We start from the raw sequence: 22,331 nt of genomic DNA, 5'->3' as shown, positions 1-22,331 counted from the left end.
TGTTGTGGTATGTTGTATATAGTATCTGTCACTTAGGGGGCCGGAGTTGTGGCTCAGTGGTAGAGCACTTGCCTGCCATGTGTGAGGCCTTGGGTTCGATTCTCAGCACTGCATGTAAATAAATAAAATAAAAGATCCATTGACAATTAAAAATATTTTTAAAAAATCTGTCATTTAAGCTATTGCAGGGCCCATCATATCTCCCCACTAAAGACATTGGAGAAATGACATATAAACTGAATCTTGAAGAATGCAATTGGTGTGGCCATAGGAGAAGGTCATTTCAGGTAGCAGGAACAACAATACAGGCAGAAAAACTCTTTCGTATATGCTGGTAAGTAGAGGGAATTATAGGATATGAGACTGGATAGGTATATGAACCAAAAAAGTAAAATTTGTACATTATATTCTGTATATATTCTAGGTGATTTGAAAATCCCCCCCCCCCCAAGGAATGATGAATACTTGAAATAAAGCAGTGAAAGTGAAGATTGTTGATGTTGACTGAGAATGATTTAGGAGGTTGAATTGTGAATGAGTTGTGAAATGGATAGAGGGAAATTTACATAATTCAGATTTGTAGCTTGAGTGACTTAAGTAGAATTGAGAAATTGGATGTATTAGCTGTAGAAGAGAGTAAGAAGAGGAATTGTGTAGGACATTACATAAAGCAGCCCGAAAATTTTGCTGAACTACAGTTCTCAAGTCACTTTTTTTTTGGCTGAAAACTCATCACCAACTTTTTACTGTCTTTAATGACATATGTATATGAAAATGCTAAGGGCACAGTGGCAAAACATGGTATATTTAATAGATGTTAGTTTAATCCTAAACAGGCTAAGACTTTTATGTCTTGGCTTACCTTTTCAGCTTTTTCTTATTGCCTGCTGCATCTTCTGTAATTCATCTTTCACTTTGTATTCCCTTTCCCTTGTATATCCTTCAAATCTGCACACCACAGACTTCTTTTCCAGGCAGCTATTTCTAATTTTTTCTGCCTGGAAGAAACTTTCTTTTCTTTGAATTCATGTTATGGTACCTATTTTTCTCTGTTTTAGCTATGTAAAATGTTTTATCTGATGTATTAAATGAGTTAATGCATTAAAGAGACTAGGAACAGCATCCAGTACATAATAGGTACTTAGTAAATGTTGTTTGTTATTATTATGATGTGAATAAAGATGATTAGAATGAGATGTTGAGCCAAGCACAGAAACACCTGAAATCCCAGCTACTTAAAAGGTGGAGGCAGGAGAATTATGAGTTCTAGGTTAGTCTCAGCAACTTGTGAACCCCTGTCTCAATATAAATAAAAATGTGTCTGGGGATGTAGCACCCCTAGATATTCAATCCCCAGTATTTGGGGGTTGGGGAGGGAGAGAGAAAGAAATGAAGATAATACTACTAATAAGGCAGTTTACCTTGTGATAGTGAAACTGATTTATTCTCTGTTCCTGGACACTAGGAAAGCAGTGTCTCTTTTACCTTGCTTATGTGTATAAAATATAAAAAATTTTATTGTCTTTGTATCATTTTTCTGTTCCTGTAAGGATGTCTGAGAATACAGGGTAGATAACCCCTTAACATTGACTATTTTTCTAAGACTCATTACAATTATTTAAGGCAGGTTACTATTAGCTTCTTTTCATGAATGGGTGGATAAACTTTTTAGGAAGTTTGAAGATATACCCAGGGTCACCCAGTTGGTGAGTGGCCAAGATTTTTGTTGTTGCTGATGCTGGGAATGGAACCCAGGTCCTCACACGTGAGGAAAATGCTCTACTACTCAGGTACTACACTCCTAGCCCCCAGGATATTTGAATCTTGAGTATTAAATTCCAAAATTCTACACAGCAGGGCCTCAAAAATCTAGGACTTAATTTCATGTGTGCTTATCCCCCACTCTTTGCTGAGGATTGAACCTGGGGTCTGAACCATTGAGCCACATCCCCAGACCGACTGACTTGCCAACATCCTGCCTACCTGCTCGCTCTCGCGCGCACGCTCTCTCTCTCTCTCTCTCTCTCTCTCTCTCTCTCTCTCTCTCTCTGTGGTGGGGATTGAACCCATGAAATTTGTACTACTGAGCTATATCCTCCAGAGTACCTGGATTACAGAGGTGCTGCCAGGTCTGCCTGGACCCATCAATGCTTTCTGCTTTCATATGATTTCCATATCCAATTTGTTACCTGTCACAGAGCCTATAGTGGGACCTGTCCTCAATCAGAAAAGTGCTTTTTATTATTTTATGTATTTGAAGTTAATTTATTTGTTTTTACGATGGAATATATCAAATGTACAGGAAAAGTACCTGCAATAATATAACAAAATATTAGCATATCACTACTAGAATTGATGGATGTTAACATTTGTCATATACTTCAGAACTTTTTTTTTTTACGAAATGAAGCATTATTAGAGTTAATATTGATGTCCTTTTTATACCTCTTTCCAATCCTGTTCTCTTTCTTCTTTACAGTGACAATTTTCCTCCTAAAGTTCGTATATATTCCATTATTCCTTTTTATTTTTTTGTACTGGGTATTGAACTCGGGGGCATTCGACCACTGAGTCACACCCCCAGCCCTATTCTGTATTTTATTTAGAGACAGGGTTTCACTGAGTTGTTTAGCACCCCCCAGTTGCTAAGACTGACTTTGAACTCGTGATCCTTTTGTCTCAGCCTCCTCAGCCACAGGGATTACAGATGTGCACACCGTTCCCGATTGTTCCATGTTTTTATTATACATGTACATATCCATAAACCATGTGTAGTAATGCTTTGTAGATTGTTAGAATTTGTTATCATACTTGTTTTTTTTCACAACAAAAAATTTATTTTATTTTATTTTTTGTACTGGGGATTAAACTAGGGGCACTGTACCTCTGAGCTATTTCCCCAGACCTTTTTTTATTTTTTATTTTGAGAGAGGGTCTCACAAAGTTGCTGAGGGCCTTGCTGAGTTGCTGAGACTGGCCTCAAACTTTCTATTCCGCCTCGGCCTCCAGAGTTGGTAGAATTGCACAATCATGCCTGGCCACAACAAAAATTTTTTAGATATATTTGTGCTATTTATGGAATCTAGTTTATTGTGTTGTATTATTCATTATATGTTATACCCTAGTTTCTTTATATTTAGACTGTAGAAATAGGCATTTAGATTAAAACTTTTCACCGTTACAATGCTGTAATGAACATAGGAAAGGTACTCTTAGATGAGATGATAGAATTTGTTTTTGCATTGCAGAATTTATCCTGAGGTTAATTAAATAAAATGTGATTTTTTAATAATTTTTATGTTTTGAATTGAGGAAAGAGAATGAACAATACTGGTGTCACCACTTTTATAGATTGAATTCCTAAACTTAGTTCCTTTGTCCTCAGTTTCCTTAACCATTCAAACAACCTTTATTTTTTAGTAACTAGCTATAGACTGCATATTGGCAACCTGTAGGCCAGACTCAGTTTGTAAATGTATTTCTCTTAGACTTGTATAGTTAAAATTTTTTTGGGCTGGGCATATAGCTCAGTTGATAGAGTGCTTACCTTGCAAGCACAATCCCTAGTATAAAAAAAAAAAAAAAAAAAAAAAAATTTTTTTGAACCAACATTTAAAAATTAGCTATTTTGCATGGTCTACTTTTGGATTCTGAAAAGTATGGAAACAGTGGGGCCCATGTTTTCCCATGGTAATTATAGTCCCAAACTGAATCACAGCTGCCCTCCTTTAGATGAGCATAACCTTTCCAGTGAAACAAACTCCTATCATTCCCTGATGCTTTTTCTTATAGTTCTTATACTGTTTACAGTGAGAAATAATATTCTATTGATAATGTCTATCAAAAATGAAAAATATACAGCTGGACAACTGTAGTATTTAAGAAAAGTAGAAGAGAACCTGTTTCTTTGAAAGCGAAAAATATTTTAGTATGTAAACAAAATGAGTCATGTATGGAAAAATTACAGTCTTGCCTGTTTCACTTAAATTGTATCACTTGCATTGTTCTAGAGACAGTAGTTTGTCATCTGTTTTGCACGTGACTATTGGTGCTGCCCCACAGCATAGTTGGAGGTTTATAATAATATGAAAACAGTTTGTAAATCATGAATTTCTGTGCACATGCAAGATATTTACCTGTTCTTTTATCTGTTAGGTCTACCCTTGTTCTAGAAAGGCTTTTAGCAAAGAAATTTAAAACTTGTATTATCTCAACTGTCCAGCCTGTCAGCACTGTATGCATTAAGTACCTCAGAGGCCACAAATAGGTTGTCCAGGATTTAGATTGTAAACATGTTTTTGTCTGACAACCCAGTAATTTTTGAATACTGGATAGTGAACCCAGGGCCTTGCATATATTAAGCTAGCACTTATGTCACTGACTTGTACCTCAGCCCCATTAATTTTTTTTTTAATTGAACTTACTTTGCAAACTAGGGCTTTTCCACCCTTTTACCTGAGTCACCATTTTACCTTCTTAGTTTCTATTTATATGTGCCACCAAAGCAGTCACCCTACTTGGTTTCTCTGTTTGATTTATAATGCCTTACTTTATAAGAATATGTAAAATTGCAAACTATTACAGATTAAAAGTGAAGAGAAAAGGGACATTAAAAAAACAAAGGATAAGGAAAAAATGGAATCAGGATCTAGACCAAAAAGATATTTCACGGTTTTCTTTCTATAAGCAGATCACTGATTTGATTCTGAGCTTTCCAGGAGCTAACAGGAAGCGGGGAAAAGGTTTTTTTCAGTGTCCTTAAGATGAAAACAACAACAAAGATAACTAGCCACTTGATGCTAGAATTTTCCTTAGGGTTGCTCATAAAGAGGATTATGTTATAATTATTATTTTTATTATTTCTTTTTCAGCATATGTACAGTAAATAAGATGACTAGTATTTAACAGCTTCCCTTACCTGGTATGTTTATTTTTTTCTTTTGAGCCTGGTTGCCCAGGCTGTCCTCCAGCTCTTGTGCTCCAGGGTTCCTTTGCTTCAGCCTCCTGAGTAGGTGGGACTATAGCCATGTGCTATTGTGCCCAGCTCATGTTTTGATATGTATTGAGATTAACTTTGGCATGTACATGAAGTATGGATGTTCCATATATTTTCTCCAGGCTCTTCATATGTAGGATTTAAATTCTTTTGTGAAAACCTAGTGGAATTCCCACCCCCCCTTTACTGGGTTTGAATCCAGGGCCTCACACATGCTAGGCAAGCACCCCACCATTGAGCTACATCCTTATCTTTCTCCTCTGATTTGAAGGAGGGCAAAACATTCTCTGAAGTACCCAAAAGTGGTAGTCATTAAGGAAAAGATTTAAAGTAAAAGAGGATCAGGATGCAACTTTATTTTATGCGGATGGAAATGAATTCCTTTGGCAGAAGACTGTTCCATGGATCTGAACTCATACTGGTTTTCAGCACAGATTAAATGTAAGGAGGTACAATTTTTATACCTGTGGTAGCTAGGCTTTGCCCCTTCTCTCTTCAGGTGTGCTTAGGATTCACCTTTATATACAAAGAAGTAAGATTTTTTTTCTTTCACCTACTAGAACTACAATTCTTTATCTTCTTTTCTTTGCTGAATCCCTTGAATTCAAATTTAAAAAAAAAGGCTTGTTTCTTATGACTGTACTTTGTATTTGTTTGCTGTCTTTAACCTCAGCTTTTAAGCAATATTCTCTTTCACAACTGCTTAAAATTTTGCATTAAATTTTTTGTTGTTATGTTATATTCAACATTATTTTTTCCTCTTCCAAAAGCTGCTTGAAAAAAGTGCAGATCTTTTCCATCTTTTTTTTTTTTTCCGTTTATAGTGCTGACTTGGTCAGTCCTCAGCTTGTATTTTCTTTATCACCTCCTTTCCTAACTCACTCTAACTAGATTGTGTGTTCCTTTGGTTCATTGCATTTTATTAATTTTCACTTATCTTACAACTTCATAGCACAGAGATAGTAAGACAGATAATGATAATCAGTGAATGAACACATTTAGCCAGTATCTTTACATTGTACATATATTATCTCTAGGATCTCTTTAACATTGCTTTTAGGTCCCATGTCACTTTCTATAGATAAACCAGGTTTGTTGACTATGTACTAGACTACATGGGACACATATCTTTTGTTTAGTTTGAATGCTGAGTACTTCATATATCCTTAGTAAAAAAACTGAAAAAATTGACACTGATAGTATATTCCTAAATTACTTCCTTCAGTGGTGACAAACTGGTGTGGATAATAATAAACTAGAAATCAGTTGAGGGACCACAGTGCCTGTTTTCTATTTGGGTTGTCATAATTTCTTGGCACTTACGCTTGAATGTAAACAGATCTACTTTTAGGAACCAGATTATAACCTAGAGAAAGCCATCTCAAGACTAAGAGCAGGCCAGACGTGGTGGCACATAACTGTAATCCCAGCAGCTCAGGAGGCTGAGGCAGGAGGATTGCAAGTTCAGAGTCAGCTTCAGCAACTTAGGGAGATCCTGTCTCCAAAAAAGGGGTGGTGGGGGACTGGGGATGTGGCTCAGTGGTTAAGGGCTCTGAGTTCAATCCCTATACTTAAAAAGACCAAGAGCAAGTTGGTATGATGTACATGTCTATAATCCCAAGTGTTTGGGAGACAGAGGCAGGAGGTTGCAAATTAAAGAACTTGGGCAACATAGCTTACTATGTTTATTTGGAGATCCTATCTCCAAATAAAAATAAAAAGGACTGGGGATGTAGCTCAGGGGCAAGAGTACAGGCCCTGGGAAAGAAAGAAGACCACCAAGAGCAAATAGTGGAAATGTTAAAAGAAAAAAAAATGTTTATATAATTGCAGTTTGATGATGAATCTATTCAGATCATTACTAGTCTAGGCCTCTGTCAACTATCACTAGCTTCCTCTATTTCTTTCTTTCTTTTTCTTTTGTCCTGGGGATCAAACCCATCAACTCTCATTTAACTACTGAGCCATGTCCCCAGCCCTGTTTTGTATTTTATTTAGAGACAGGGTCTCACTGTGTTGCTTAGTGGCTTGCTTTTGTTGAGGGTGGCTTTGAACTCGAAATCTTCCTGCCTCAGCCGCCCAAGGCACTTGGATTACAGATGTGGGCCACTGTGCCCAGCTTCTGGTCTGTTTTATATTTTATTTTGAGATAGGGTCTTGCTAAGTTGTTTAGGACCTTGCTAAGTTGCTTAGGACCTTGCTAAATTGCTGACGCTGGCCTCAAACTTGTGATCCTCTTGCCTCAGCCTCCTGAATCAGCCTCTACTTTAATATATCCTGTACCTTAACTTCAGAACATTCACTGTGAAACACCAATTTCAGAACATTCATCCCTTGTTACGAATTGCAGTGATTTCTGCAGTTACAATTCCTTTAGGCTACCACTTTAGTATTCACCATTACTTTATAGTAACAAAACCCCAAAACAAAAACCCCAGAAAATCCCAGAGCCTTTCCTACCCATAATCTCAGGTACTCAGGAGGCCAGGCCAAGAGGATTGCAAGTTTGAGTCCAGTCTTGGCAGTTTAGCAAAACTCTATCTCAGAATAAATAAATGAAAAGGGCTCCCCTGGGTTTAATCCCCAGTACCACAAAAAAACATAAAACAAGGCACACAGAAACAGCTGTGTCTACTATTGTTTGTTTGATGCTTGGAAGTATTAGTAAGCTTTTTTCCTTATGTTTTAAACCAGTGGGTTTTTTAAATTTTATTTTTTAATTGTAGATGGACACAACCTCCTGAGCTGCTGGGATTACAGGTATGTGCCACTGTCTGGCCTTTGTTTTATTCATTTATTTTTATGTGGTACTGAGGATCAAACACAGTGCCTCACATGTGCTAGGCAAGCACTGTACCACTGAGCCACACCCAAGCCTCTGGTGTTTTTTTGTTGTTGTTACTTAGTTTTGATGAAAACAAAACTATTACAGTACCATTCTATTGTCACTTGAAAATGTAGCATTTGCCATAGGTATCCCACCCCCCACTTGCTGTTCCCCACTCCCTGGGGATGGAACCCAGGGCTTTATGCATGCTTGGTGAGTATTGTACCTGCCACTGAGCTACATCACCAGCCCTAAAAACGTTGCCTTTGTAAATGGAAACTGGAGTATAAAAAGGTCTTAAATTTCTGAAGTTTTAGTGTAAAGATGAGATAGCTTATTGATTTGTCTGTAAGATTTAAAAATCGGTATATTTTCTCTGACATATATTAATTAGTGTTACTCTTTAAAAAAAGAAAAAAAATTACATTAAAACCAGCTCCAAGTAGCTGGACTTTGATTTATTGCCCAGATTTCAGAATTTGACTTTTTTTGATTTTTTTAAAAAAGGATGAGAGTAAAGTGATACAGTAGCTTTACTTTCTGAGAATAGTACATTTTGATCTCAATTTTACTGTGATGCCTGCTGTAGTCATTTAGAAATACTAGGTACCTACTGTGTGCTAATCACCACAAATTTATTTTAGAGATACAACCAAAAATATGTCCAAGTTGTGGCTTTGGAGGAGAGTTCTTGTAGAGACAACATCTCAGCAGATAATTACAGTGCAGTATGAGAAGTGTTAAATATGTGTATGTACAAACTACTATGAAATCACGGAAGAGGGAGTTACTCTATTTGCTTAATTTTTTTCTGTCAAAACTATGTTGAAATGGTAAATAAAACCTTTAGGTTCTGCTTTATGCTAGTGGCTGAGAACTTAGCTCATACTGTTTAAAAAGCATTGATAAGTATTATGTTTAATGTATGTAATTGTCATTATTGGCAGTTTTCTAGGATTTAACCCTAATAGTATTTAATGCTTTGAATATTGGATAATTGGCCTCTTTTTTTTTTTTAAGATGAGGTCTTATCGTGTTGCCCAGGCCAATACTGAGCTTACGTGATCCCTCCTTCTTTATTCAGCCTCCTAAGTAGGTGGGGACTATAGGCCTATGTTACAATGCCTGCTGGAAAAATGCTCTTTGAAGTTCAGCTTGGTTTCTGTTTTTAAGATGATGTGTATAAAATAATTAACTATAAAATCGTATGTAGCCATAATCTATTTTATAATTGTGCATAACTATGGAAATAAGTTCTTTAATTTGAAGAATCTTGCTTTTGAAGTTCGATTCCCTATAGACATTTGTTGAATGTTATCTTGCACTACAGGTGCAAAATTGAATCCATTGTGGTGTATGTCCCTAATCCTTAGTATGGCATGTATATAGTTACAAAAAAAATGTGGGAGGAAGCACAGTGCAGAACTAGTGATTTTTAAAATGTATCTTCACAGTGGAACTGTATCTCCAAAACACTTATGCAGAAGCCCAGTGTGTAAACATAAAAGTGGAATCTTGAGGTTAGGGATATGGCTCAGTGGTAGGGCACTTGCCTGGCATGTGTGAGGCCCCGGGTATGATTCCCAGAACCAGTCTCTTAGGTTTTGAGATTCAAGTTAATAGGACTACTGCTCAGATAAATTGCAGGTACATGTGTTTTGTTTGGATTTGAAGGAAGTAAAAAGGAAAAGCTGAGGAATCATAATTGGGTACTTTTTCTACCTCAAGAATGAAAGATTTTTCCTTGTTAATAGATTATTAGGCAAAACATTTCAGTGTTAAAAGCTAACAAAATAAATGGATATTAAAATGGAAGGGGGAAAAAATAAAATGGAAGGGAATCTGGGTGTGTTGGTGCATACCTGTAATCCCCAGCAGCTCAAGAGATTGAGGCAGGAGGATCACAAGTTCAAAGCCAGCCTCAGCAATTTAGTGAGGCCCTAAGTAACAAAATAAAAAATAAGAAGAGCTAAGTACCCCTGGGTTCAATCCCTGGTACCATAAATAAATAAAGGAGATAGAGAACTACGACGAGTGATATGCATATGTATATATAATCCTGTACCACTTACTATGTAGTAGACCTCATTCTAAGCATTTTTCTTGTATTTATTTAATCTGCTTGATAATCCTGTGAAATAGATACAGTTATTATTAAAGTAGCTGTATTGGTTATGGGTTTGCAAACTGTGACTGGCAAGCCAAATCCTGCTTGCCACCTGTTATTTCAATTCTGGATATTTAACCCAGGCCTTTTCCCGTGTTAGAAAGTGCTCTACCTCTGTGCTACATCCCCAGCCCAACCACCTGTTTCTATGGTTCGCAAGCTAAGAATGATTTTTTTGCAATTTTTAATGGTTGAAGAGGTGTAAAAAGGGAAATAATATTTTGTAAAATTCTTTTGGTAAATTAATAATTTAAAAAATACTTGAAATTTGAATTTCAGTCCATAAAGTTGTATGGGAACAGAGCCAAACCTGTGCCTTTATACATGTTAAATAATAGTTTTCTTTCTGCAGAGGCAGAATTGAGTAGTTGCTAATAGAAACTGAATAGCCTGCAAAACCTAAGATACTATCTAGATATTTGGGAACTTTGTTGACCCCTGCTGTAAATACAAATGGGAGAGAACCCACGATAAAAAGCAGCAAAGTTAAAATAGATGCAAAAGAATGTGTCTTCATTAGGATGTACCAGGAAGACTAGATGGTTATATAACTAACTAGTTATAGTTTCTTTTTTGAAGGATTTTTTTGAAATCTTAAGAAGGTCAATTTTAATGAAAAATGGCTTGTTATTTCCAGAAGCTGGGGTAACCCCTTTTTCTTAATATCTGTTCATGGTATATCTGATGGGTTTTGTATACATTTCTTTGAATTTTAGTGACATTTGTTAAAATTACTATAGAAATGTCAGTACCCTGACTTTCTAATTTGATTTTTACCTGGATAACTTCTTTTTTGTGGTGCTGGGAATCATAGCCAGAGTCTTGCAGTTACTAGGCAGGTGAACTATAGAAATACCACTGAACTGTGTCCCCAGATAACATTTTCTGACATTGATGATTTCTTGATTTCCCTCCTCTATAATTTTGATTTTGACTCTTTAGTATTAGCTATAGGTGATAATGCTGACTTTATGGTTCTCTAGTAGGATAGGCATCAAAATCATCTGAAGAAATATTAAAAATTCATATGCCTCTTTAGAAACTCTGAGAATGAAGTCTATTCATAATTATTTTCAGAAAGTTCCTTAGGTGATTCTGATTAACATTCCTAGTTAAAAGACAGGGTTAAGCCAAAATCTAATTTGAAAAAACTACATATGTGGCCTTTACTGTTGTTTCCCAGAGGTGTTTTCCAGTCTAAAGAATCATTGCCTAGTTTGATGTAAACTGGCAGAGATCATCAATATCAGTTTGATAAATAAGCTCTCTTTTGATATCACTCAATTAATAGTTTAATAGAATCCAAGTTAGAAGTTATATCTGAGTGTAAATAGTATAATTTAGTTTTTATTATGAAGTATTTATTTGGCATCATCGAATCCCAGTGAGTCAGAAAATTGTGCATAAAATAGACATAGTTTATAGGAAATCCAACTTTTTTTTTTTCTTTTAACCCCGGGGTGTTTAACCACTGAGCCACATCCCCAACCCTTCTTTGTATTTTATTTAGAGACAGGGTTTCACTGAATTGCTTAGGGCCTTGCTAAATTGCTGAGGCTGGCTTTGAACTGTTGATCCTCCTGTCTCAGCCTCCTGAGCCGCTGGGATTATAGGTGTGCATCACAGAGCCCAGGAGGAAACCCAGCTTTTTTAGGAGGAATACTTTATATTCCAGAATCATTTGATTTTGTCAGGGTGCCTGTCATGTACATAAACCATGGAAATTATAGATCTTTTCCTCTTGTTTTCATCTAACACCAAAGTAAATTTAAAAGAAGAAAGTGATCTACAGTCTATAAAATCATACTTAAATAACAAAATAATAGTTGTTTGCCTTTTTATCCACCTTTGCTTCCATTATTTGTTTATGGCCATGTACATTTGCAACATATAGAACAACTGGCTTGAGATTTAAAAACATCAGAAAAAACTGTACACAACAAAATTTAGAATCAGAATTCAGTTTCTTTGGAAACTTCAGGTGTTTAAAATGGTTTCATACTGCTGAAGTCAAAGAAGAGGGGGACATTTTTTCTCCTTTTTGATACTATGAAAAAGTAGTGTTTTGAGCATCTGTCCACAGATGAACATAGCTCTATTATTTGTTGCAGGGTGGGAAGCAGTTTTTTACATTTTGATATCCCTTAAAGGTATTAATTTGAAGAATACCCAGAGAGTAGAGTTTTAGTAGTATGAGAGTATTCTTTGCAAGGCTGTAGTGACAGGCTAAAACTATATAAATAAAAGGTCCAGAACCGATAGAGTGTGCATGTATTTTTTTTGTGTGTGTGTGTATAGGGAGTTTTATTAAACTAGTTGATTTTAAGGAATTGGCTTACTTGATTATGGAGACTGGCAAATCTAAAATCTGCAGGTTAGGCTGGAGACTGGAGATCCAGAGAATATTTGATATTGTAGCTCACATCAAAAGATGGTCTTGTTAGAATGTCCTCTTCCTGGGAAGGTTCCCTTTCCCCTTAAGACCTCCGAGTACATTATGAAAGTAATTGGGTTTACTCAAGAGTTAACTGACTTAAATATTAATCCTGTCTATAAAAAAATCTACACTAGTGTTTGATCGAATATTTGTGTACTGTGACCTAACCAAAGTGATACAAAATTAACCATCATATGGAGTATAATAGAAACCATCTCATAATCTAATCTTCTAGTATTCTAATCATCTAGTGAAATCAGATGGCAAAGCTATAGACTGGTCTTACAAGAAAAAAAGGACATCTAGATATGACTTACATTGTTGTGTTTAAATCTATAGCAGTTTGACTTCAAAGCCCCAAAACTATTCCTACCTTGTTTCTTTAGAATCATAATCAAAAACTGTGGATCATCTGTTTGCAACATTTGCCTTTAATATTAGTTACAATAGTGGTAGGAATGATTATTGATAGAAAAAGTGGTATCATAATCTTTGACCCAAGGCTAATTGAAAAATGGAAATTTTGGATGAGTGACTTAAATCTTGCCAAAAGAGATGTGGTAGTTAGTGTAACTAGTAGAAAAGTGGGGAAATGGTGAGGCTGTTGAAAGACTTTGATGGCTTTTTCTGTGAACTTTTGTGTGTGCGCGTGTGTGTGGTGTTCGAAATTAAACCGATGGTTTTTCCTATGCTAGGCAGGCAGAGTATTTGGGATTACTGGCATGCACCACCACACTCAGCTCATTCTTTTTTTTTTACCAGTTTAAAAAGAAGATTAACTTTGTTTTTCTTTAGTGGATTGTGTATAAAATCTCTGTGAAGATAAGATGGCATAGATAGAAATATCAAGAGGAGTATATCTGTATTATATAGTTACAGATTAAAATTTTTTATTGTTTTGGAACTGTATTCTAAACAATTGATTATTTGTAGGGTTAACCATCTTTATGTGTAAGGCCTTTACCTCTATCCTTTTTTTTTTTTTTTCTTCCTAGGTACTTGTTCCTTTGAGTCCTTCTACTTATTTATAAAAAAGCAAAACAAAACAAAACTTTATTATGAAAAATGTCACACCCATAGGCAAAATTAGAGAATAATGTAATGAACTTTCACAATTCTTTTTAATATCATGAGATATTCCATCAGTATTCTGATTTCCCCAAATGTTTATTGGTTCGTTTATTTTGTAATTTGTTTGGATTTAGTGTAAATATGGTCTATATATCACAATTGTTAAATGTGTCACTTGTCTCTTTTAATACATAGGTTTGCCTTTCCATTCCTTTTTCTTTCTTTGAAATTTGAACTGGGTCATTTGTTTTATAGGGCTTTTGCTGATTGTATCCCCATGGTGTCTTTTTCATATGTCCTCTACACTTCCTGCAGATTATTAGTTGAAGCCAGATGCTTAATCAGATTGATTTGATTTTTGTGGCAAAAATATTTCATAGGTGCTGTACTGTTTTTCTTTCACTATATAAATATAGTTATGTAGTTTAACTGTATACATCATGTCTACTTGTCTCTGTTAACAATGTTGGTTAGTGAAAATATTTTTTTAAAATTTTTTAGATATTGATAGACCTTTAGTTTATTCTTTTATTTATATGTGGTGCTGAGAATGAACCCAGTGCCTCACACTTGCTAGGCAAACACTCTACCACTGAGCCACAACCCCAGCCCAAGTGAAAATATTGATATTAAAATTCACATTTTTCATTTGTCCTGTGTCTTTTTTTTCTACCATTAGCAGTCAACCATCTGATTTGACTGAGAAAAAACAAACTAATTTTCAGTATTTCCTCAACTTCTAAAATTTGTTTATGGTACAATCTATATCCCATCTCTTTCCCCATTTAAATATAGTTTTTGCCATTTAAAATCATTTCCTTGCCATTTTAAAAAATACCTTTATTTTATTTATTTTTTTTTGTGGTGCTGAGAATCAAACCCAGTGCCCCACACATGCTAGGCAAGCGCTCTACCACTGAGCTAAAACCCCAACTCAAGACCAAAAGTTTTTTATTTTTGTTTTTCTTTTTTCGTTTTTTTACGTTAGGGATTGGACCCAGGTCTTGGCGTGCAAGGTGTTGGTGGTGTTGTCCCTGATTCTATGCTTGTCCCTCTGCTCATCTTGCTCTGCAAATTCTCCCCGGGTCGTCTCATCTGTTGCTATGACTTTGCTTATCACATCTAAGTAAAAAGTATTAAACCATTTCATTTTAGATCAGTTCTCTTCACAACTGAATTGTTTGTAACATCTTCCTAGTGGAAACTTCAGCTGGAATTATGGGCATGGTCCCTTCCTAAAGAGATTTTTAAAAAAAAATTTATCCAAGGTCTCATTGACCTTTGGATAAATTGTTTTTGTTCTACCTCCTACTTGCCTGCTTAGCTTCATCCTGAGTCAACACTCATTAGTTTATCACTTGTTAATTTCTTACTGTTCACCCTGTTTTAATTTCCTATTTTTTAACTGTAAAGACCCAAGTCTTTTTCCCATTAAACTTGGTGTTTAATACAGTTCTTGGCAAGTGTTCTGTATGTTTGTTGAATTAATACATTAATTTGTTGTTCAGTATACATTTTTTGGTTTTATTAGTCTTCAATAATCCTGCTGTTTCAATGCAGTTGTTTTTTGTGTTTCTTTCTTTGACTAGAACTCCATAATTAAGTTGGACTCTATAATGTAATAATATAGTAATATTTTCCTGATCCAAGCAGGGATTTTTGTCATGCCTTCTTTTTTGCTATTAATTTCATATGATTAATTCTCTTATCAGTGAATTACTATTGTCTCAGGTAATAGAAAACTACAGATAGTTTAGATCATTAATACCATCAGATAATCCTTACCCTACCATGTCTTTTTTCCCTAGATGCTTTTGTCTTCATGACAATTAGTGCTTAGAAAAGTGAGGTTTAATTGGTAGGTGTTAAATACCAGAGTTGTCTGTTGTGTTTTTAGATTATCCATTGTGTTTGGTTCTAATTCCGCTATTACTGACATGAATCATATTTCTTTATATTTAGATGAAGTTTTGGTGATGGCTGTGTCAGTTGTCATTTTTAGCAAGCTAAGCTTCCTGTTGAAAGAATCACTGAAGATCATAAAATAAATTCCTGCTTATATTTACTAGAATTGCTTAATGGAGAAAAATCTCTTTAAATCAGCACCTGCCACTTGGGAGCATCTCACTCTTTGACTCATGGCTCATATTTGAAACTGTAGTTTGCTTTTTCTCTCTTTTCTTTCTTTCTTCTTTTATATAATGTTGGAAATTACCACTATATTCCCAGTAACTGGAGCGCAGTGCGTGGCATGGGCATGGAATGAGAATTGTACCCAGGAATGATTCTTATTTCTCTGTCTCTTGATGGGTAGTCCCATCAGCTATTTGTTACACTTTTATTTCACTTGGAGGATGTTTTTTTTTGTTGTTGTTGTTGTTGTTTTTTTTTTTTTTTTTTTTTTGGTGCTGTAGATTGAACCCAGAGGCACTTTACTACTGAGCCACATCCCCAACCCTTTTTATTTTTTATTTTGAGAGATAGGGTCTCACTAAGTTGCTCAGGACCTTGCTTAGCTGCTGAGGCTGGCCTGGAAATTGAGATTCTCCTGCCTCAACCTCCCAGTGTCACTGGGATTACAGGCTTGCTCCACCACACCTAGCTCCTATTGGTTTAAAGTGCCCCTTTTGACTGAATTTTATATATACCAGAAGCCTCCTTAGATAAAACGATCTCAGATACATTTCCTAAATCCAGTCGAAATACTCTCTGTTTTGTATACCAAGACAGTCTATTGTTTTTGGAGATACTATCCCCCACCCACCTCTAGTAGTGGGGATTGAAACTAGGGCCTTGCATATGCTGGGCTAGTACTCTACCACTTAGCTACACCCCACCCCTTTTTATGTTTAATTTTGAGAGGGTGTCTAAGTTGCCCACCTATACTGACTTCAGACTTGTCAGCTGAGATTGACAGTTGTATACCACTGTGCCAGCCTTTTTTTTTTTTTTTTGGCAACTGGGGATTGAACCCAGGAACACTTTACTGCTGAGCTATAAGTCCCCAGCTCTTTTTATTTTATTTTTTTATTTTGAGACAGGTGTCACTAAGTTGCATCGGGCCTTGAACTTGGCAGGGGCGGGGCGGAGGGGGGTCCTGCCTCAACTTCCAGAGTGTTTGGGATTACAGGTTTGCACTAGTGGGTCCAGCTTTTTATTAAGATAGGAACTTGCTACTATGTTGTCCAAACTGGTCTAGAATTCCTGGGCTCTGGTAAACCTGCCTCACTCCTCAGTAGTCAAAACTAGAAGCATATGGCATCACCCCTGGCTTGAACAATGATTATTTATAAAACCTTGATTTTTTTTTTTTTTTTCCCACAAATTTACTTTCATTTACTCTCATTTAGTTGATTACTACTTTTTACAGTATGGAAACTGATTTTATGGCATTACAAATGTATTCAATAAGGACTCTGAAATGTTAAGTAATATTATCCAAAAGCTAGATTAGAGGGAAGTACTGTGTGAGTTTGCAGAATCTAGGGTAGTTAATTCATTTTTTTTAAAAAAAAAAACATGCTTCTGAGGGACACAAAACAAACCAAAATGAATTAAATTTGTTTCTTGATGTAAGTTGCATTGGTTAGGAGAGCAGGAGATTGCTAAGCAGTTTATTTCCATTATAAATACCAGCCATTCTAAAGCTGTTATTGATATTTAATAGTCAGTCCTAAAGGTCACTTCATTTATTTGACTTCTGGGTCATTATTTGACTTGCTGGCATTATATGACTTCTGTTCAGTTTATGAAATCATCTCTTTTGCTTTTTATATTACCAATTTTGTAAATTATAAATTACTGGTTTTGTCTTTAAGGGAAAATTATAGTCTTTAAGTCCTTTAGAGTAGGTTTTTTGTTGTTACTGTTTTGTTTGAAAAATTTTTTTGTTTTGGGTCTTTGGTTTTTTTGTGTGTATGTGGTGCTGAGGATGAAACCTTGGTCCTCACACATTCTAGGCAAGTTCTCTACCACTGTTTATGTTAATATTTGAAATTAAGTGTATTTGGCAGATAACAAGGTTTGGAATAGGCAATTGTAGGTTACATTCTAACATAAATAATGCAGTTTTGTCTCAACTATTGAAGGTAATTTAAAATATATAAAATACTATATATTTTGGCATATATTTTTACTTTATGCTGAAATATCTAATATTCATTAACCATCTATAAGACACTAATTAAAAAATATGAATAGCAGAAAGATCAGTAGAGGAAGGGAACTGGGAGAGAGGAGTGGAGGGAGAGGAAAGTACTAGGGACTGAATTAGAATATATCCTGTGCTTTTATAATAGTCAAAATGAATTCCATTGTTATGTATAACAAAAAAGAACCAATAAAATAAAAAAACACAGTCAACCTCATCTTTGAAAATGTGTATTATAATTAATAATTTAGAAATAGTTTACATTTTAAGTGAAAAAATGTTATTTTTTCTTTCTCTTTTTCTCCTTAGGTGGAATGAACCTTACTTGTTGAATAACTCCTGGCTACCGGATTCACTTATAAAAGAATCATTTTCTCCTGTGTGGAAGCCACTTAGTGGCATAGTTATAAACCCAGGGATTGCACAGCCTTTTGAAGGAGGCTTTCTGAAGGAGGGACATACCACTATATCAAATAAGCTTGACATTAACAGCCAAAATGGTGCTGTCCCAGAGACAACGAGATGAACTGTAAGTTTCTGTTTTGTGATGTTAAGAAAAAAAAGTTCTCTTTCATAATAGACAGAGTAAATTAAAGTACGGGTGTGGGAGGTTTATTTTAAGATTAAAACTATTTTTACCTGTGTGTACCTATTGGTTTGTCAGTTTGGTTTGCTCTTAAAAAACTGGGTCTTTAACACAGCATTATTTACTCATGTGATTTTTGTCATGTGTAAGTTTAAAGCAAAATAAACAAGCAAGTTAGTTGATGAGTCTTATCTTAAACTTGCTTTTTTAAAAAAATTGGTACCAGGGACTGAATCTAGGGATAAGTTTGTCATTTAATTACATTATGTTCAGTAGGAAGATAAATGTTTCATAGCTCATTTTTTTCCCCCTTGAATCCATGTCTTAGAAAAATAACCCTACCCCCACCTAGTCCAGGGTCTTATATATTATGCCCCTAGTCTTTTTTTAATTTTTTATTTTGAGACAATGTCTCATCAAATTGCTGAGACCAGCTGGCCTTGAACTTGGAATCCTTCTGTCTCATCCTCCTGAATTGCTGGAATTGCTGGGATCGTACATGTATGCCACCAAGCCTAGCAGCATGTCTTCCTGTTATTGACAATGCCTTTCCTTTGCTTTGATGTGTTTTTGTCTTTTATCATTCAAAGGTTATTAGGATTTGGATTTTGTGAGGTAGCAAATGATAGTAAATGCAAATGCATTAATGAGAGGTATGAAATAGTTTGACAACTGCTATTTTATGACATTCCATATTTTTTAGTATTTTATATAGCATTCTGTCTTTCAAGGTGAAGAATATGGAGGAGGAAATTTAGATTTTAAAAAAGTTTTATGGGGTACCAAGGATTGAACCCAGTGTCTCGCACATGCTAGGTAAATGTTCTACCACTGAGCTACAACCCCAGCCTTATTTGGAAATATTTTCAAATTTATAAAAAAGCTACAAAATTATTACAAAGACTGTTTATTATGTTTACTCTATTTCGTACTGTTAACATTTTGTACCATTTACTGCATCATGTGCACTTCATGAGGGTGTGTGTAGTGTGCCACACAGTGGTTTTTTTTCCTTAACTATTGGAGAGTAAGTTACATATGTGAAGACCCCCAGACACTTCATTGTTCAGTCCCTAAAATTAAGGTGTTCTTCTATAAAACCATAGTACACCTAGCATTTTCAGTAAATTTAATGTTGACAAATAGTTTTAGTAATCTATTTTTCTTATTCCAGTTTTGTCAGTTGATCCTATAACATACCCACGCCACTCTGTTTATTTTTGCTTTTAATTCTCCTGCCTCAGCCCTTCCTAGTGGCTGGGATTACAAGTGTGCACCATCAGGCCTGGCCATTATATCATTCATTGCATTTCTTTTCCTCTCTAGTTCATCATCCAATCCAGGATCAATTATTATGTTTTGTTATTGTGTCTTTTTTGTCTCATTTAATCTGAAACATTTCCTCAGCCTTTGTCTTTTATGACATTGATTTTTTTAAAAGCATTTTTTTAAACCTTTATTTGTTTATTTTTATGTGGTGATGAGAATCTAACCCAGTGCCTCATACCTGTTCAGAGGCAAGTGCTCTGCCACTGAGCCATAACCCTAGCCCCTGACATTGATATTTTTAGAGTAATCTTTATTAACAGAATGTTCCTCATTTTGGATTTGTTTCTTGTTTTCTCATGGTTAGATTTGTATTTTGCATAAGTGAGAAGATACTTCAATATCTTATGAACTTCTGGGTTTCCATCAATATTTCCCCCTAGATTTAACATCCATTGATGATTTTTGCTTGAGCCAGTCTTTAGTACAGTGGTTGCAAAGTAATGATTTTCTAATACCACCACTCATTCCACATTTACCATTTAGCACTTATTTTACTATAAGCAAGGGGCCTTCTTTTTTCCCTTTTATTTAGTTGTTTTTTTTTATTGTTGGTATGAATTTATGAGTTCTTATATTTTCCTTCCTTCCTTCTCTACTTCCATCCTTTCTTCTCAGCTACATCCCCATCCCTTTTTATTTGGAGATAGGGTCTTGCTAAGATGCTGAGGCTGCCCTCAAACTTATAATCTTCCTGTCTTTCAACTTTCCTAGTTGATGGGATTATAGGTGTGCACTACCATGCTTGGCTTGTTCCAGGTTTTTTAAGTACCTCTCTTGCCTTAACTGTAGAGTCAGCCATTTCTTCGATATTTCTTAGTTCCTCTTAGTGGGGAATGGTACTAAAGACCAAGATATGGGCCCACGTTGTGTCTTTGCTTCTGGGTACTTTAAGTAGACAGAGCCAGGAAATATATGTATGTATAAATAAATACAGATACCCTAATACAGATATGAACTAAGATTTTTTCCATCTTGTGTCATTCAGTGTTTGGGCCCATTAATTCTTTGTAGGGATTGTCTTGTACACTGTTGGTTGTTTAGTAACATTTCTGGCCTCTGTCCACCAAGTACTACAGTGAAAAATATCTCCAGTTATGGGCAGTGTCCTATCACTGATATGTACATACATATATACATACTTATTTTAGAACTCAGGCTATAGTGATCATTTCTAATTCTCCTCTCTCACTCTCTCTCTCTCTTCTCTCTCTCTCTCTCTCTCTCTCTCTCTCTCTCTCTCTCTCTCTCTCTCTCTGCTATACACAAGCCTTTGCCCAGAAAGTTCTTTTGTCTTCTCCCATACCGCAGACATATCTTCTTGCTTTTATAATGAGAACCCTGATTTCCAGATAGCACAACACATCAGTTCGGTTGCTCAATCCTGTAATACTTTTAGTGAGTTTCAGAATTGTTCCTCTCATAATACAAAGTATTAAAAAAAAAAAAGTACCTGGAAAGGGTTCAGAATTTATATGCAATTCTTTCCCCATCCACCCTGCCTAAGACTTGGGAGTATATAATCAAATACTGTTGGTAAGTTACTTTGATTCATTTACCCCCCCCCCCCTCATTTTGTGGCTATATTATTAAATATAGTTGGATTCCTCTATTCTAGTTTTATGGTTTAGAGTGTTTTGGGCTGCATTCCATCCTTGTTAATTCAGTTTTTTGAATATGTTGGACATATGCAAAAGTATATACTTAAAAGTATTACTTCTACCCCTTGTAACAATTAACCTCATTTTTCAAAATAAAAATATGAAACTTATATTTTCTTATTTCTCTCTTCTTTGTTAAATAAGAGGTTTATACTGTGTTGTCTTTTTTGGGGCATGTGGTGTAAGGATGGAACCCAAGGTCTTGGTATGATAGGTAAGCACTCTACTACTGAGCTTTTTACCTGAGCTCCTATGTGTGCTCTTTTGCACCACATTTTTTTATTTGTTTGCTCACTTTTTACTTACCAGTATCTCATAGAAGTACTCCAGATCAGTTCATAGAGATCTTCATTTAAAAAAAAATTTTTTTAACTGCCCTATTTTTTTTTTTTTTTTGCAGTGCCGGGGATTGAACACAGGGCCTTGTGCTTTTGAGGCAAGCACTCTACCAACTGAGCTATATCCCCAGACTACATTTTTTTTTTTTTAAACATCTGTGTATATACCACAGTTTCCTCCCATTGTATGTAGTCCATAGTTTTTTCAACCAATCTCCCTTGTTTGGGACAGTTAGACAGTTTCCAGTATTTTAATAGTTACAAATAATATCGTAATGAACAACTCTGTGTGTATGTTCTTTTGTATTATTGCAAATACATGTTTTGGTTCTTTGGTTTGTTTGTTTGCTTTGCTTTGCTTTGCTTTGCTCTTTTTTTTGTTCTTTAGGGTGCTGAGGATTGAAACTAGGGCCTCAAGGATGCTAGGCATGTTCTCTACCATGAACTGTATCCCTAGTTCGTATACACAATATCTTTGTTTTATTTATTTTTTATGTGGTGCTGAGGATCGAACCCAGTGCCTCACATGTGCTAGTGCTCTACCACTGAGACACAACCCCAGCCTGCCCCTGTCCTGGTTTTTAATCATCCTTTTTTTTCCCCCTTCAGTATGAGGAATTGAACTTATGGGCACTCGATCACTGAGCCACATCTGCAGATCTGTTGTGTACTTTATTTAGAGACAGGGTCTCACTGAGTTGTTAGTGCCTTGCCGTTACTGAGGCTGGCTCCGAACTGATGATCCTCTTGCCTCAGCCTACCGAGCCACTGG

General features: G+C 35.6%; 1 protein-coding gene across 3 annotated transcripts in view; it reads left to right on the top strand.

Annotated features, from left to right (window-relative positions):
* The window catches only part of PAFAH1B1 (platelet activating factor acetylhydrolase 1b regulatory subunit 1), a 70,874-nt gene that overhangs the window by 12,200 nt on the left and 36,343 nt on the right, over positions 1 to 22,331 (top strand). For 2 of the 3 annotated variants that reach the window (XM_079130912.1, XM_079130914.1), the window contains exon 2: positions 17,958 to 18,177. In XM_079130912.1, the coding sequence (XP_078987038.1) occupies positions 18,146 to 18,177 (32 nt within the window). In that variant the 5' untranslated portion in view covers positions 17,958 to 18,145. Of the gene's footprint in view, positions 1 to 7,722; positions 7,757 to 17,957; positions 18,178 to 22,331 lie in introns of all 3 variants that reach the window. The other variant, XM_079130913.1, reaches the window with a different exon arrangement.

Source organism: Sciurus vulgaris (assembly GCF_902686455.1).
Source record: "Sciurus vulgaris genome assembly, chromosome: 3".
Classification (NCBI taxonomy): domain Eukaryota; kingdom Metazoa; phylum Chordata; class Mammalia; order Rodentia; family Sciuridae; genus Sciurus; species Sciurus vulgaris.
The sequence above is the reverse complement of the archived record's forward strand: the minus strand, read 5'-3'. Positions and strand labels throughout refer to the sequence as shown.